Here is a 17880-nt window from a genome sequence, read left to right as displayed (position 1 = left end):
GGAAACTAATAATACACTATATGTTGATTAATTGAATTTAAATAAAATAAAATTCAATTAAAAATAAAATCTCAACTCTCAACCCTCATCTCATCTCTGCTTTATTTTTCTCCGTAGCACTTGCTCTCTTCAAAAATGGCAGCTGTATTATTTAATCTGACTGCTGTTGTCTCCCTTGCTAAGTATATAAACTCCCAACAGGCTAAGAGTTTTGGTTTGTATCACCAGCACCTGGAATACTGCCTGGCCCATAAATACTTGCTGAATGGTGGGGTTTACCCAGACCTGCAGGCAAAATGGGTTTGGAAGAGTGTCAGTTGCCCCAGATATTCAGTAAGAGAATAATTGCATTGACTAGTCGTTGGTATCTAGACAGACTAGGAAGCAACACAAATTCACAGGGACAAGGAATTAGGAGATTGAAGGGTTAGCACTTAGGGGTAATTGTGGCAACAGAAGCACATTCCTCTGGAAGGAGAGCTTGGGAGCCGTAGAAGGTAAACAGTTTGTGGTTACAGACGGGAATTTCTCAAGGTTTAGATAGTAGAAAGGGAACAGTTTGAGAAGTGGTAGTGGCAAGGTTGGTAGAAAACTCCATTTTGCTGGGAATGGGTTGTGTCCCTTTTTAATTGCCCCTGCTTTGGCAGATAGTCCTCTCTTATTTGGTTCACAGTGGCGTGGTGGTATATAAATCAAGTTGTGTTTTCAAAGGCCTTTTTTTTTTTTTTTTTTTTTTTTTTTAGAGTATGGCTATATGTGGTAATCTGAGCAATCAGGTATGCTAGTTATGTCTGTCCAACAGTTAATTACCCAGAGTTAGTGGCAATGTCCACCCAAGCTTCAAAGCTGAATTTACAGAGAAGTTGCATCCCCCCTCATTTGGTGTAGCTGACTGGCTTCTTAGTTGAGTCATTCAGTTGAACTTTTAAGTGACTATCTTACAAGTAGAATTGGCCCTTGAACAATGGGAGGGTTAGGGGTGCCAACCCCCTGCGCCAGCAAATATCCGAATATAACTTTTGACTCCCCAAAAACTTAATAGCCTGCTGTTGATTGAAAGCCTTACCAGTAACATAAACAGCCAATTAACACGAATTTTGTGTTATGTCTATTATATACTGTATTCTTACAATCCAGTAAGCCAGAGAAAAGATGTTAGTTAAGAAAGTCATAAGAAGTGGGGCGCCTGGGTGGTCAGTCATTAAGTGTCTGCCTTCGGCTCGGGTCATGATGCCAGGGTCCTGGGATCGAGCCCCGCATCGGGCTCCCTGCTCCACAGGAGGCCTGCTTCTCCCTCTCCCACTCCCCCTGCTTGTGTTCCCTCTCTCAGTGTGTCTCTCTCAAATAAATAAATAAAATCTTAAAAAAAAGTCATAAGAGAAAATACGTTTACAGAACTCTACTGTATTTATGAGCAGAAAAAGAAAATCTGTGTGTAAATGGACCCGTGCAGTGCAAGCCCGTGTTGCTCAAGAGTCAGCTGTACTTTCCTACTTGAGGTCACTCTACTCCGAGTAGAGCAGCTTGGTAAATACGTAAAAGATTGAGCATAGCGTATGCTAGGTTGATTTTCAGCAGCTGCTGGGGTGTCACTCTCGAGAATGGACGTTACAGTAGTTTCCTTTCAGAACAGCCTTCATCATTACCTTCAGCCAGCGCACGATTGCTCAGTTCTAGGCTTCATAATACAGCATATAATTAGTTTCAAATTCCAGTTACTATCTGGTGAGTTGTTGTGACAGACAGGTATGATTTAGTAAATAAAACACTGCAGAGAGGGTTTCCTTGTCCTTTTTGTCAGTGTGTAGCATGTCTGTTATTTCTTCGTGCTTGATTCTGTTTTACTTCCATTTTAAAACATAATGATCTCAAACATCACCTTCCTCCTTCTTCCAGAATCTCTGGGATACTTTACCAATCTCCTGGTTCATAAAGAGATTTCATGTTTTGAGGCCTATCCCAGAAATGTTTCTTTACATACCTGTGCCTTTGTCGGTTGTATTTGTAGATGAGGTATGTTTATGATGATATTAGCTGAGCAAGGTCATTCATTTTTTTAAATTAAAAAAATTTTAACTTGAAGTTCTTAGAACCAAGTGCTTCTTCATAATTGTATTGATAAGTACGATATGATATGGGATCGTAGTCTTTGCATAGTTGACCTTGAGAGTTGTTAATGAAAGTTGGAGTGCCCTTGCATGGGTTATAGTGATTCCTTCTTCCCAATATGATCGACTGCAGTCAGCATATGGTGCAACCCAATTGAAGAGAAGTGCTTAATATAAGCCTTGCTTCTGTTGAAAACCAAGCTAAGACCATCCTCCTTACATTTCCTCATTAGTTGGGTGTTAGCATAATATTAACTATTTTAAGCTCCCAGACCTCTCTTTATCTTGATCAAAAGAACATTCTTAGGGAGGAATCCTGCCGTTTTCATTTAATCCATTTGTGACCTCTTACGAGGTGGCTGGAACAGTTACTTATGTGCCTGGATCACTGGGGAACGCTACAAACCAGACTTCTACTGCAGGGCCTCCAGAGCGGTGGGGTGAGACTGAGAGGGAAGAGCCCTGCCAGGGGTGAGGGAGCAGAGCGTGTGTAGACTAACCAGAGACTGCTTGCTTACAGGGAGGATGCTGCGGAACCAGACTCCTGGAGCAGTTTATCCTATGAAATCCCGTGTGGAGACTGCTCTGTGCGACATCATCGAGAGTTGGACGTCTATACATTAACCTCTGAGTCCGAATCACATCATGAAGCCCCATTTCCTGGAGACAGTTGCACTGGACATATTTTTAAACTTATGAACATCCAACAGCAGCTAATGGTAAGGAAGAAAATGTCCATTTTCAGGCTTTTGTGCCCTCGCTCTTTCTCCCAGTGAACCTTCCTATAATTAGAACTTAGAAATGCTTTCCTCAAAGACTGTGATACCTAAAGCAGTTTTAGCAGCATTAGATGTTATAGACACAGAACAGCAACAGGGGACTGGGAATTTTTCTTTTCTTTTCTTTTTTTTTTTGCCAGGTTTTTGAAATAATGGAAGATACACATACACACTGCAGATACAGAAATATGCAACGACTAGAACTCAATTTTCTTGGCATAAAAGGAAATTCGTCTGTTTATAAATTTGTCAGTTTAGCTTTATAAAGCTAAATGAGCAAAACAGTTTCTGAGATTGTTGCTAAAGAACCAGGACCACATTTACTTAAAAATAAAGCCTTTTCACAACTATTTCAATGAGTGATGATAATGTTACTATATTTAAATTGATAGTTGTATGGTAAAAAGATCACTAAAAAAATAAAGATTTTATAATCCACTCAAGCCTTCAAGATAAAGTTGTTGCCAGACGTAAAAACATTACAGACTCCCTGGTAGCATTTATTATGGAGAATATAAACGTCATATGGGTACATGTCTCTTGGCCATAACATCTGAAAGGCTAAGTTTAGATAATTTTTCCACCCAGTTTATTTCAGAGCTGATTTGATTTGGAAAAAGCTTGACAGTAATTTCATTTAAGGTCATCTAGGGTCAGCTCAGTACCAGAAGGAAAGTCATAAGAGTACCAGTTAAGAGCAGGGAGCAGGCATTATATTGGAGGCCATCAGGCCAAGACACTTTACAGCAGGGGTGTGTGATGTGCCCACCTTTCCCTTTCTCAGTCGTGTTTGTGCCAGGACAGGTGTCCTTTTCTTTTCCGCTGAACGGCTTGCCAAGAAGCCCGATTTTTCCCTTGGAGCTCTTCTTACTAGTCCAGTTGAAATACCAGCTTGCAGGTGCTGGAGTTACTGCACGATATGGGAATATTTGACAGGAAACTGTGAGAAGTTAAAACTCTGACAGGATGCGTGTGTTAGGAGCTTCTAAAACAACACTTGTTTCCCCGAATCTCTGTTCTTTATTAAATGGAATGATCTGCTTTCATGATCTTTAAGAGACGGTGCACTCTCACGGGAACGGGAGCAAGCTAGATTTGAACACTCTACGGAGCACAGCACAGAAGCTTTTAGTGAAAGTCCGTTTTTCTTGTACTCTCTTAGTAGAAAGACTTTAGTTGAGCACAACACATTGTATGCTCGTACATGTAAACTTTTACAATACACCTGGTAGGTAGACAGGACTAGTCTGATGTTGGAGAACTAGAAGTATTCTGAGGGAGTAAGTGAACGAGGACAGTGCACAGTAGATACGCACGCGCTTATCGCAGTAGGTCAGAGAATGGGGAAGAGCAAACATGTTTTAAAAATCATTTTTATTTGTTGAGCAAATTGTAGTATTGTAGTATTGTAAGAATTTCTGAAATCTTGTTAGAAAGGCAAACCCACCGTAAAGATGAGCTGTATTTGGTCTTTTCCATTTTTCCTAAGCCTTGTCTACATGTACATGTAAATTTTGCATACTTATGACCTTAGATTAACCCTAGGTTCTATCCATTTTTTTCAGCATTGTGTCGTAAATCTGTATTTCAGCCTTTACCATGGTCTTCATAGTTAACAGCATGGCCTTGCCATCAGGTTGACCAACCATGATTTTTTTAACCACTCCCATGTAGTTGGTAATATCTGTTTGTTTTTTAAAATACTGTAAAGCTGTAAAACGCAGTTTTGACATGACCTGTAGTATCCTCAAGCCACAGTGCTATCTAAGAATTACCAGGAATTGGATCTTATTTCATATTCAATACTAGACAACAGAGGAACCACTTTTTTCAAAAACAAAAGACTATCTGCCATGCCACTGATCTTGAAATTATGAACCCGTCACGAAAAGTGGTAAGCTGGATTGAATGGAGCCTCTCTGGGGGTGTTAAAGGACACTGTAACTCCTCAGTAATGCACCTTGCAGTTGACGAGACTTGACCACACTGGTTAGGACTTCTTTTACCTCATATACATGAGGTGGAATGGAAGCACCTCTGCTCCTCTCAAGACCCTATAAAAATACCTTTCTCAGCTGAAGATAGTCACTGTGCTTTTGTAAAATAAAGTTTTTGAGGGTCACCTTTCTAAAATAAGTTCATAATTTAGGAGACAGCCATGTTGTATATTCTTGACCATTTTATCATTCCAGTGGATACGTAGCTACAAGAGAGGAAAGTGCTTTCAGGAACAGGAGAAAATGTATTTGTATTTCTTTTTCTTTCCTTTCTTTTTTTTTTTTTAAAGATTTTATTTATTTGATAGAGACACAGTGAGCGAGGGAACACAAGCAGGGGGAGTGGGAGAGGGAGAAGCAGGCTTCCCGCGGAGCAGGGAGCCCGATGCGGGGCTTGATCCCTGGACCCTGGGATCATGACCTGAGCCGAAGGCAGACACTTAACAACTGAGCCACTCAGGCGCCCCTGTATTTATATTTCTTGAGATCAGCTTTTCATCTGATCTTAGGAGGGCTTGGAATGGCAGCGAATTCTCTCCGGCAGGAGTTTTGCTTCTGGGTGTCAGTGACATCTTTTTTTCCATGGGCAGCTTTTACAACTATCTTTCATTTCCTCCTAGAAAACAAACCTTAAGCAGATGGACAATCCTGTGCCCTTAATGGTGGCGGCACAGGATCCTTCAAGTCTGCCCAGTGCCCAAGACCCAGATGGCCAGTTTCTTGGCTGCACATCGGATCCTGGGGACGGCCAGCCACGCTCGTCTCTTCCGGGAGACCCTGAGCACCCTCCGTGCGGCCATGGGAGCACTGTGGGGGGGATGGAAAGTTCCTCCAATTTGTCAGGTGTGGCTGAGGAAGAGAATACAGACTGTTCCTGTGAGAAGGGAACTAAAGGTGTGGGGAGAGCCGGGGAAGAGGCGGAGCCATCACTGACTGCAGACTGTGGAACGGTGTCTGATCCCAGCAGCTGCCCGGGGAGCACGCCTGCTTGTGGAGGAGAGGGCACAGGAGACTTTCCATCCTGTGGAATCAGAAATGGAGAAACTGGAACAAAATCTTCTGCATGGGCCCCAGAGCAGGAGTCTCCAAGCCCTGGAGACAGTGTTCTGCAGGGAGACGTGGGCATGCAGCTGGGCACCGCTCCCACTCCGCATTTCTCTGGAGGTGACCTAGCAGTCAGTGTCCCAGTGACTGCAGGGGAGACAGAACGTGGTCTCCTGAGCTCGGACGCCGCCGTCCAGAAGGACGTGCTTGAGGTAAGGGAAGATACAAAGGAAAAGTTTGAGAACTCGAGTGTCAGCACAGCTGGAGTCTCTGATGTAAAAGTCACAAGACAGCCTGCAGATAGAGCCGCTGTTCCAAGCTGTGTCTCTGCCCCCGGCTCCCTGGATGGTAACACACCTGCTGAGTCTTTACTTGCGTCTAGCAAGGAAGAAGCCTGCCCTGTGAAAACTGCAGAAACAGAAGCTTCAGGAGGTTGTGAAGGGGGTGCTGGGGCTCCTGTGGACCAGAGCTCCCTGGGAGCTCCAGCTGCTGCAGGAGACACGGCTCCCGGCGGGCTCGATCCTTCTGCTCCCTGGGCAGACGCAAGTGAGGGAGCGCCACCCTCTGCCCTGACCTCTTCCGGGCCCCGAAGAGATGCGCCAGCCCGGAGACCAGAACCTGACTCGTCTCCCATGAAGAGCTGTTGTACAGCCGGAGAGGACACTGTGTGTGCCGCCCCTGCCTGTGGGCAGAGCACAGGGACTTCCGGTGGCGGCCCAGGTACCCGGCCTGAGAGCAGCGGCCCGGGCCTGCCCCCCGCACAGCACCCCCCCCCGGCCTTCTGCTGTGCATGTCCACAGGCCCACACAGCCACCCCTGGCCCTCTAGGATTAGACACCCAGGAACAGGTGGTATTTTGTCTGCTCGAAGTTTCGGATACAAAGGGCCAGGGAAAAGATTTGAACCTAGGAACAGCTTTAACAAACATGCTTGAGGTGCCTCCACAGGCAGCTGTCCCCAAAGCCGAGAAAGAACTGGTGCCGGACCAGGCGGTGACATCAGACGAGACTTCTCTGGCAAGCAGTCCAGGCAGTGAATCAGGAACCAAAGATGACACACTTTCTCTTGTCCCCTCCCAGAAAGAAAGGGGAACAGCAACGCCCGAACTACACACGGCTACAGACAGTAGAGATGGCCCAGGCAGAGATTCGAGCGATCCTGATAAGCAGCCATTAGAAGACGGTGCCACGGGCCTATCTGCGCCCTCCACTGCTCTCCGTCTTCAGCCCAGCATGGGGAATACCAGTCCCATGGGACTTGGTGGGGAACACGGGGGTCCCTGCCTCTCAGCAGCCCCTGAAGTCCTGGATATCGAGGGGGGCGCTGACTCTTCTCTGCTGCGTACGGGGAAGGCCACTGTGGCCTCTGATTCCATTCTGACTGAACGAGGAAAAAATCGGGTGGTTCCAGAATGCTCTGAAGCTCAGGGACAAGATGGCAGGGATACAGAAGTGACTTGTTCCTCTGTTAAGGAAGACACTCGTTCCTCAGGAACGTTTCAGGAAGAGCAGAGAACACCACCTCCTGGACAGGAGGCACTGCGATTCTGTGGAGAGCCTAGCTTAGCCGCCTGTGCTGAGGACCGAGCACTTGAGCGCCGTAATTCACCGGGCACACCCTCGGCCTGTCTGAACGCAGAAACGAAGCATAACAAGGAAGTGGCCCCACCAGTCTCGCTGCTGACTGAAGGTGGGGCTGCACAGAGCCTGGTGCCACTGGGAGCAAGTCTGGCTGCAGGCCCACGCCAGGAAGCCTTGGGTGCAGAGCAGAGCAGCTCAACTCTGTTGCCAGGTCTATTACCAGATGGGTCAGAGGCTCTTCCTGGCAATCGATCTTCTGCTCTGGATGTTGGAGTGCAAAACCCTGAATCCCAAGGTAAAAACACTGCTGGTGAGGTGAGCGGAAATGTGGGGTTGGATGTTGCCGTGGTTAGTGCTTTACAAGATACTGTTGGGGCCAGAACAAAGGCTGTATCACACAACGCCCAAGACCTCCCGATTTCAAAAGTCTTGAGCCAGGAGAAGATTATGATCCTGGGTTTGCCAGGAACTTTAGCAGACAAAGGAGTGACTGACCTACGGGGCACTGCAGCTCCAGAGATGGTACCTCTCGGTTGGAAGGAAGCAGCCCACAGCTGTGGCGTGGCCGACTCCAGGGAGCAGCAGGTGGATGCTGACGCACATCGAGTCCCACAGCAGCCTCTTGCCAAAGAGCTCCTCACCGAGACCGGACTCTCAAGCAGTGGTGACCAGGCCCCAGACAGGGCAAGGGGCGCTCCCCCTCTACCTTGTGCTGTGTCTCTGCCCAAGAGAGCAGACTCCATCGAGGAGGCTGCGAGTCGCATAGTGGAGGCCGTCCTAGACCAAGTCAAGTCCTCAGGAGCACTGATCACTGGTCCGGGGATCGGTCACATGTCACTGTCCAAGCCTTCAGAGTCTGGCCCGGTGACTGGGCAGCCAGAGAGCGCTTCTGCAGGGAAAGGGAGCACTTTTCTGCCTGGGCGAACCCCACACATGAGCAGTATCTCTGAAGAAGCCCCTGGCAACCTTGCAGGGGGTTTGGCTGAAAAGGAGGAGCCAGAGAAGATGGTTCTGCCCGCTGAAGGATCTGAGCCAGCAACAGGTAAGCAAAGCAGAATACAGAAGTAACAGTTTGAGGGACAAACTCCTTTAAGAGCCTCGGAGATATGCTGGTATAAAAAGGAGGCGTCTTTGTGGTTTAGAAGCGTCTTTTCATTCATTGGGTAAGTTGCCAAGTTAATAGTCACCCCCATCAGGAGAGGCACGTCCCCTCAGGGTTGGACAGATTTTGCTTCCTGTATTGTAGACTCCGGGCTTGATTGATTAAGCCTGTAAATGCTCCGTCTGCCACCCCAGAGCAGTGGCAGTTTTGCTAACCGAGAAAATGGCCTCAATCGCAGGTGCTCTACAATGATAAAGGAATTTAGCAGATGTTTTTATTCACATGGCTTGGTCCTTTTTTCTAGAACCGTGAAAAGCAGTGCTGAAAAAGTATGTTTTGCTTATAAGCCTGGAACACTTTTTTTTCCCTGTCATCCTAGTCCGTATTCTGAGCAAATTTAGAGTCAGGGTGGTTACATGAAACAGCTCTAAGTGTTGTTCTACGCAAATGACCCTACATCCAAAATGGTGGTATTAGGTCATTGGGGAGGGCGGGGGCTGGGACGGTGGGGGGGAGGGGAGCAGAGAGAACGCCCTCCTTTTCCTGCCCGCGGAGCCGACTTCCAGTTCCATTGCCTGTTGCTTTTGGGCAGCAGTCTGGGAATTCGGGACCGTGTGCAGTGCCGGGGACGGGATGCAGGGTGTCCGCCCAAGTCTGCTCAGCTGCTGTGACAGGGCACACGTTGTGTCTGCTTATCTCCGTGAAGCAGCTGCGCCGAGCAGATTGCTCACACAGCGGCCTGTTCCATCTGTGGGTAACCATGTGCAGAGAGAGAGAAGAGAAACCGCTCTGGCTCGGGGGAAATACACCATGTGAATAAAACTTCCTCCTGGGGGTTGAGGCTCAAGCCGAAGCTGGAGTCCGAGGTGGTATTGACTCCTGAATCGTTACAGGTCAGTTCGATTCGTACTTTGATGCCGCCACCTGTCACCAGGTGCAGACAGAGGGCCAGTCTCCATGCTCACCCCCAGGCTGTGTGGGTAAGGAGTAGCCTGATTGTTCTTATTGGTCATTTGTTTTTGCTGCTCTTCCAGTGTTTGAAAATCTCCTTAAGTGTAGTGTGTGTTAAAAGTGTGGGGGTGGGGCATGTAGAGAAATGAACAAATAGAACCAGAAAAGAAGTTGCTTAGGAAAAAGAGCAACTTAAACACAGTGGTCCTACCCCCACCCCAGCCCTCGATAAAGGGTTTTTAACCATGTATGATCTTTTTTTCCAGTTGAGGAATTTAAGAAGCCTTAGGTACTATAGTGTTTTTGGTGACTTGAGGTTTTTAGTTTTATTCGTGTTTTGGATTGTTTAGTGCTAGAAATTTGTTGGCTGCTATCTCAGGATTTAAATGAAAAGGTCTCAAATTTTTAAAATAAGATACAACAACAAGTCTATTTTGGGGGCTCTGGCAGGTTGACATTTCAGAAGAATGGGAGTGGCTGTAAGCTGATGCCTGGCTATGTTCTTTTCATTTGGGTGCTGTGTCTCTGGCCACATGGGCTGGAATTATTTGTCTTTCTGGCTCAGTAGTCCGAATTTAACCCAAGCAAGTGCAAATTATGTGAAGTTTGGGTCTCTGATACCCAGAGAGAAAAGGTGAAAAACAGGGAGAATTTCAGACTTTGATTTTTAGTAGTATGTAGATAAGGTGTAGATGCTAAGAAATGATTTTTAAGATTTTAAGGTTTTAGGAAGGAAAACGAGTTGTATGAAGTTTCAGCCGTATCTGTGGGTTTAGGGTTGGTTGATGTGTGTGGGCGAGTTACTTGTTCTGCTACCAAGAAGGGTCATGTGTGTTCAGTGCTCATGGTCTTATGTTACAGAGAGAAGTGGCCAGTGACCAAGAAATAGGTGCTTTCTTCAGGGAAAAAAAAAAAAAAAAGGCAGAATCAGGGAAAGTCCTAGGTCACATTGCCCTAGAGGAAAAGCACCTGAGTGTGATCTCAGCCGAAGGGTAATTTCTGGGAATTTTACCTTCCATTCATGGATTTAACCATACTGTTTTATGAGTGAAGAGACTTCGGTGTAACCTCTCACTTGGAAGGAGCCACATGGCAGGGGCTGCTGTTTGTAGATGCGGCCAAATAGAAATCAACATGAGAAAACACAAATCAGAAGGAAGGGATGCGGCCCTTCACTCACCCTGCGCATCCATCACAGTGGTTTGGGAAGTTAGTCGTCCGTGACGGAGCCAGGCCGGGCCCGCAGAGGTTGTTGGTGCCCCTCGTGTCTCAGTAATCACGGTTCACGGTCGTGATTGGTTGCTGCTTGCCAAGATACATATTTTCACTCGCTGGGTATAGGACAATAAGGTTGTGCCAAAAATCACATCCCCAAATAAATAAAATAGAAGTCATCAACAACCCAGAAAAATTACTCTTATTTAGAAATGTTTTGATCAGTGAGCACTTCTAAGGTGATTGCTTAGATTTTTTTTTTTTAACTTTATTTACATTTTATGAAATGTAACATAGATTTGGTTCTTTGGGCAAGGAAACTTGTTTGCCCACTTTTAAATTGCTAGTAAGATTGTATAATTATAAATAAGGGAATTTATGAATGCTCATCCGTAGGAATGTAACTTTCCTAAACCTGAAGTAGACCTTTGGGCATGTCACAATGTGCTGTTAGAATAAACTCGATTCTTTAGCGAAAGAAACCGCTCTTTCCTTTGGTGTGTGGAACATTCTTTTCTGCTAGAGTAGTGGTATGACGAGATTAAAACCGGCCACGGAAAAGTTTCCACATGAAATTGAGATGATAGTTCTATTTTCGTTTGTATTATCAAGGTGAATTTTAAACATTCAATCATCAGCCCCCTTTAAAAAAAAAAAAAGTCAAAGCTTAAATTTGCCTCAGACATCAAGTTATCACTTCCTTCCTGTATTTGCTTGACCATATGGTGGTCAGGTAACAAAAACCACTACTGTTTGGTCTAGTGAGTATAATTCTAAAGAAAACATATAAAAACATTTTCTTAAGAAAAGGAGTTCCTTGGGGTGCCTGGCTAGCTCAGTCGGTGGGGTGTATGACTTTTGATCTCAGGGTTGTAAGTTCAAGCCCCATGTTGAGTGTAGAGATTACTTAAAAGTAAAAATCTTAAAAAAAAAAAAAAAATCCTTGTTTGTGATTGTTTTGGTTGGGGAAGAAATAAAAATTAAAATATAAAAAATATATTATTTACTAGAATACTCCAGTCTTGTCCATTGCAGTGATGGTTAGATGAGAGTGTGCAGTATGTTTTTAAAGAAAGACTCTTCTTAAAGGTTTTATCTCATTCTCGACAGATCTTTCCTCTTTGTCCTGTGCAAATATAAACATCTCTGGCTTCTTTGATGGTGATCAAGATGGACTAGTTAGCTTCAGCTGTTAATCTGTTTCCTTAAAGCTTGTGAATTTACTTTTCCATGTGCAGTCAGCACCACACTCACGGGTTTGTCAGGAAAAGTCAGTAGTGAAAATGGAAGTTCAGTAGACATTGAAGTGCATGTCTCCTTAGCTACAAATCCATACAGAGGTTAGGGGAAAACCATGTGGACCTTGTGATAAAGGAATAGCTCAGCGCGGAGCCCGAAAGGACACCAGCTCCAAATGAACACTTTCCCATTTAACACAAAAGCAAAAGCAAACAAAACACGTGAAGCCTGGATGTGTTGTGTAAATACTAAGACACAGGAACTGATTTTTCAGACGCACTTCGTAACCCCCTTGTTCTCTTCAGAAATGCCAGACTTGAAAGCTGCAGACGAAGTGGATTTTCTGAGTAATACCAGGGCGAGCTCGGCTTCTGCAGAGGTGACCATAGGAGTGGGAGACCCAGCCGCCACACCTGACGTGAAGCAAGGCCTGGCGACCCGGGCGGTAAGTGGCATTAAGTCTGTGGGAGCACAGAATGTGTTTAGCCTGGTCTCTTGTGTCTGATTTGTGGCCTTTGTTTGTTTGTTTGTTTGTTAGGGGAACTTTTTCTTTTTAACAATAGTATTTCCCCCCTTTTCTCTTGTCCCATCACGTGTAGATGTGGCTGTGTTGCTGCGTTCAGCTTTCGTACACAGCATGTACCACCCAGCATGGTTTTGGAACGGGCCCTTCTGCATGGGTCCCTTGGAGATTGTAATGAAAAAGATTTGCCCTGTGAGCACTGGACTTGAGTTTGTCATCATGTTTAACGTGTCGCAAAATGAGAGTTACCACAAAAAGGGATCTAGTAACCCTTCTTAAACCTGACTGTTCTTTCTTTATATAGAAACTGATAGCAAAAAATGAGATTTTAACTTAGAGTTCACTACTAGCTGTCTAAAATGTGCAGCATGTCATTTTTAGTGACAAAGTTCACTAAGTTTTTTTTTTCTAACAGCTTTATTGAGTTATGATTCACACACCGTAAAATCCACCCATTTAAGTGCACAGTTTAGTCGTTTTCAGTAGATTTCAGAGCACCGGTCACCACTGATGTCAGAACGTTATCACCCCAGAAAGAAACCTCATATGCATTAGCAGCCCGTCCCTCCCCACCGTCCGGCTCCTGGGTGTCCCTCATCTCCCTTCTGTCTCCAGCATCTGCCCATTCTGGAACATCACATGGGATTATATAGAACTATGTGGTCTTTCACAAGAGGTTTTTCTGACTTAGTTTACTGTCTCAAGGTTGAACCATGTTGTAACGTTGGTTAATAGTTTGTTTCTTTTCGTTGCCAAGTAATACTCCATCGTATGGAGTATTGATCTCTGTGTTTCTGCTCTTGGGCTGTTATGAATAATACTGCTAGGAACCTTTGTGTACAAGTTTGTGTGGATATATGTTTTCATATACCCAGTAGTAGATTTGCTGGGTCACTGGTAATTCTATGTTTAATATTGAGTAAGTTTTCAAAAATGTTTTTTCTTCAGGTTCTTGAGATTCTGTTTGTTTAAAGCTGTTAACTTAAAACAATGAAACAAACTTGTTGAAAGAAACAGTGCTCTAAGCTTTAGAGTCCTTGCTAGTTAATAAAAAAAAATAGGTAAAAAACCCTTTGGAAGCTGCAAATCAAGTTTATAAGACTAAATCATATTTCCCCTCAGAAAATCAATCTTCTTTGTCTAGACTTGACAAGGCCCTGTTTTTGCTCTTCAGAGGGCTACGTGGTACTTTTTTCTTAAAGTTGCCCCAGTAGGTGAACAGAACTGTACCCTTCCAAACTGTTTCAAGTGTATGAACTGTGATAAACAAACTTCATTTTATTGGAGTCCAGTGGTAGGGAGGTGCGGACTGTTGTAACCCGCTCCTCATTACAGATGATGTTCATGACTAATGCCTGGGCGGTTATTTGTAGAGCAAGCAGCATTCAGACAAATGTCGCTCTTATCCCTGGGGAAAGAAAAGAGAACACACCCTGCATGGGTACATGTGTGTCTTTGTTTCCAGAAGCCCCGAAAAAAGGGAAGGAACAAACTCACATCCTTGAATTCAAATGCCTGTTTCTTAGTCTTCCATCCTAACATAGTACTAATTACTGTCACTGAAGACAGCCTGCTGCTTATCATAGACCCTTTCCTTTCCCATGAGGGTTACCTCTATCCCAGTTTTATCGTGTCTATTATAAAGAAGAAAACAAAACATTACCTTTTTTTTCTCTCTCTCTCTCTCTTCTCATTTTTCCTCTGGTTTTAGAGGAGTTGAGAGAGAGAATGCCCCTCTGGTTGGTCAGCATGTCTCATTTTCCGGGTGAAAGGATTAGACCCTCAGAGAGTGCCATGACCAGCCCGAGGTCAGACGCAGCCAGAATGAGAGCGAGGAGCTGGATTTCTGCCGACACAGCAGGGACGTCCCTGCTGATGGCCGCAGGCTCTATGAGCAGGGCTTCTGAGGAGTGGCCCTGGGCGTCTGTGACCTGTCGGTTGTTGGGAAGTACTGGTGCCTTTGGGGTTGTGTCTGCCTCCACTTGGTAGAGTTGGAGAGGACCTGTGTCCCTGCGTCCTCAGGTCTAGCAAGTGCCGGGGTGTGTGCTCACAGCGTTGTTGTACTGATGTGATGTGTGACCGCTTACCTCTCCTCCCTCTTGTTCTGCGGCACTTGCCCTGTTTGCTGTGGAGTGAAAGGGTAAATCGTGAGCACACATTGGGACGTTCCCCGGGTCTCACTTTCTCGTTTTTCTTTCCCGTTGAACTCTTCATATACTGTATTCACTGTGTAGGTTTTCAAGAAGTCCACAAACTTTTGGTAAAGGACAGAGAGTAAGTATTTTAAGGCTCTGCGGGACAGGCTGTGTCACGACTCGTCAGCTGTGCTGTTTTAATGTGACAGTAGCCACAGGCTGCATGTAAACAAGAGCGTGACTGCGTTCCAATAAAACTTTATTGATAGACCCTAAAATTTGAACTTCACATAACGTGCGGGCCGTGAAATACTCCTTTTTGAGCAATTTTTTTGTTGCTCATTTAAAAATGTAAAACCTACTCTTCGGATTTTTCATGGGCTACACAAAACTAGGCGTGGGCCCCTGGCCTAGAGAATGCTTGTGCGCCAATGGATGAAAAGAAGGAGAAAGCAAGTACACTTGTTTTCTTTCCCACATTGTTCTGTTCCTTTTGTGGTGGAAACGCTTGGTGTTAGACTGCACGTTGGAAGGCAGAGAGTTGGCTTCTGGGTCTCTGCTGAGTTAGCTTTTTGACTTAGTCTCTCCAGAGCGTGGCTTCCTTAACTCTCTCTACCTTCTGGCCTTAACACCCTTGACTGTGTGTTCGTAGTCTGAAAAGGGTTACTTTTCACCCTGAAAGAGTGAGCTTGAGATTGTAGTGGAGGGTGGAGCATGGAATTAGTTTAATATTATTTAATCCTATCTTTCTGACACATGCCCAGGCTGTGTGTTGACCTTGGGAACAGGCCAGTCATTGCTTCACTGAATTACTGTTTCACTGAATCATCCTCTTCCAGTTTTAAAACAGAAGTTGTATATCTTATGTTACTGTCTCGAAAACCTGGAACGGTGGCGCATTTATGGCAATATCCTAGTAAATGTAAATGAGGAATCCATTCAGAGTTCTTAGAGGACTCTCCCTGTTCCGTCACCTTCTCTAAGCACCGAAGTGTCAAAGTGCATACAGCCCTCTGCTGAGTGCGGCACTACCAAGTATGTAAGGAATTTTGTATCCTTCACCTGTTTGAGCATCGTGCTGTAGACAGACCCTTACCTGAGAGGTCAGTAATGCTTAAAATCGTGGTTCATAAAGGAATTAGTATCAAGATGAATGCTTGCATATATTCTCTGAGAAAATATAGGTATGTGTTAAATGTTGCAGGTTTCTCAATAGATGATGGGTGGTCCAAGGAGATCCTTCTTCACTGGGTTGAAAATTGTTCACAGTTTAGGAGACCAAGTCATTCACTTACACACACCGTGGCCTATTCTCATTAGTCATTTTATGGTTGTGGTTTGTTACTAAGTATTGCCGACGCTTTAATACTAGACACAATTTAATATTCAACATTATCCCCTCTTACATTACGGGTTTCAAGGTTCTCAGATTACCTTTTGTTGCCTTCTTTCTGCACCCCCCCCCCCCCCCCCCCCCCCGGTCAGTGAGTTAATATGTATCAAGCACTTAGAGCAGGACGGACCTGGCACACAAAGTACAGCTTTGCATTTCCATCTCTAAGCAGCCAGTGGCTCATGGTGGTTCCTAAGTCAAGACACAGTTTCTGTTTCTCTGCTATTGTTATAAAAGCTTCAGGAATAGCATCAGACAGTAATTTGAGTTGGGAGACATGGAGCTTGTCGTACCTCTGGGACCTTTAGAATTTGAATGGACCTTAAAGACTCTGCAGTCTCAACATTTTTACTTTATAGGAGAAGATGGTTTCAGGATGGTTAAGTGACTTGACTTATTTCACAACTAATTAATCTTTAAGCTAGATTAGGACCTGACTTCTATTTTAGTGATGTTTCTCCTATACTGTGGTTTCCAGAAAAGTCAAACTGGGAGGTTATACTTTTCAGGAATCCAATTCACCTGGATGGGTTTTTGCATTCTACCCCAGAATGATGCTTGCACATACTAAGACTCTAAAACCATTACATTATACTACTGTGTTTTTCAGCGATGGTTGAAAAAATTCCTTTGGCCATTTTAGGACATAAGTGATTCACTTTAAAATAAGTCTCATGTTCTTATCACAGTCTGTTAGCTGCAGCTAAATATCACCAAGATACTGTTTGTCCAAAGAGTTGGCTTTTGCTGCAGAAATTACTGAGATTTTCCAGACCTGCCTTTTATTTCCTAAAGAATGCTATGACTAGGTATAGAGATGACATTGGATACTTAAGTGCAGAATAGAAAGCGTTCTGGGACCATTCTTTTTGAGAATATGCTCCATGGTGATCAGGAAAGAATTCTGACTTCTCTCCTACCCGAGGGCTGCAGACCAGCACACTCCATGTCTTGTAGGATTCTTTACCCTTCAGTATGTGGCCAGGTGCATTAGGAAGGAACTTGCTTCCCTGGGGTGTCTGTTCATTGAGGTATCTCTAGAATAATTCCTTTTCCAAACGCTCATCGCATAAGCTTATTAGCCATTTGGAACCGTTAATTCAGCAGGCCTGTATATCTTGTCAGGATGCCTATGGTCCTAGCAGCCAAACACTCAAGCACAAGTATGTTCAAGCACAACTATAAAATCCCATATGTTGAGTATTAGGTTACTGGGAAAGTCTACTCTTCATTTAACACACAGTCCCCAATCAAGAAAGCAATGTAAATCAGAACCATTCTCCCTTTTTTAATAACTACACAGCAAAACATCACATTAACTGAATTTCCATTCTTAATTATTTTTACAAAAATATTAATATTTGTTTCTTCAGGGTTGTGGAAAGGGCAGTGTTGAACTATTTCCGGTTAAAATCTTGAATTCTGTCTCTCTTTCTGTTATTTTTAATGGAACGCTGTGTTTTCTTTCTCTTGTCTCAAGGGGGCGAGCTTGCATTTCCATCTCTAGTCCGGGAGTCTGCCTAAAAGCTTTAGCTTTGTGTGGCTGTCACAGCGTTCTTGCTCAGCTGCCGTAGGAAAATATGGCAGCTCTCGGGCTGTTTGGTAACTAACTGGACAAGCCTTAACACTGATACACAAAATGGCGTACACACCCTACCCTCTTAAGTTTTCAGTTTCAAGAAAGGTCCTTTTAATGATGTCTCTGCTGTCATATTTACATATATAGTTTTGTGGCTTGTCACCTAGGGAAAGGCAAATTGGCCTCTTTACAAGACGCCAACAAGTCTTCTCTGCATGTATTTGGCATTTAAGAG

General features: G+C 44.6%; 1 protein-coding gene and 1 long non-coding RNA gene across 14 annotated transcripts in view; one reads left to right on the top strand and one right to left on the bottom strand.

The window, feature by feature from the left end:
• Positions 1–17880, top strand: part of AKAP13 (A-kinase anchoring protein 13) — a 322213-nt gene that overhangs the window by 167298 nt on the left and 137035 nt on the right. For 10 of the 13 annotated variants that reach the window (XM_078078910.1, XM_078078912.1, XM_078078915.1 and 7 more), the window contains 4 exons: positions 2629–2827; positions 5505–8550; positions 9504–9590; positions 12321–12460. In XM_078078910.1, the coding sequence (XP_077935036.1) occupies positions 2629–2827; positions 5505–8550; positions 9504–9590; positions 12321–12460 (3472 nt within the window). The remainder of the gene's footprint in view (positions 1–2628; positions 2828–5504; positions 8551–9503; positions 9591–12320; positions 12461–17880) is intronic. The other 3 variants (XM_078078916.1, XM_078078917.1, XM_078078914.1) reach the window with 1 other exon arrangement.
• Positions 13802–14448, bottom strand: LOC144382840 (uncharacterized). The gene is made up of 2 exons (XR_013450263.1): positions 14202–14448; positions 13802–13946 (listed from the first exon to the last, which is right to left on the bottom strand). It is a non-coding gene; the product is annotated as an uncharacterized LOC144382840 (long non-coding RNA).

The sequence above is a fragment of the Halichoerus grypus genome, chromosome 8, assembly GCF_964656455.1.
Source record: "Halichoerus grypus chromosome 8, mHalGry1.hap1.1, whole genome shotgun sequence".
In the NCBI taxonomy this organism is placed as follows: Eukaryota; Metazoa; Chordata; class Mammalia; order Carnivora; family Phocidae; genus Halichoerus; species Halichoerus grypus.
Note: the sequence above shows the minus strand (reverse complement) of the source record. Positions and strands in the feature narration are given on the sequence as shown.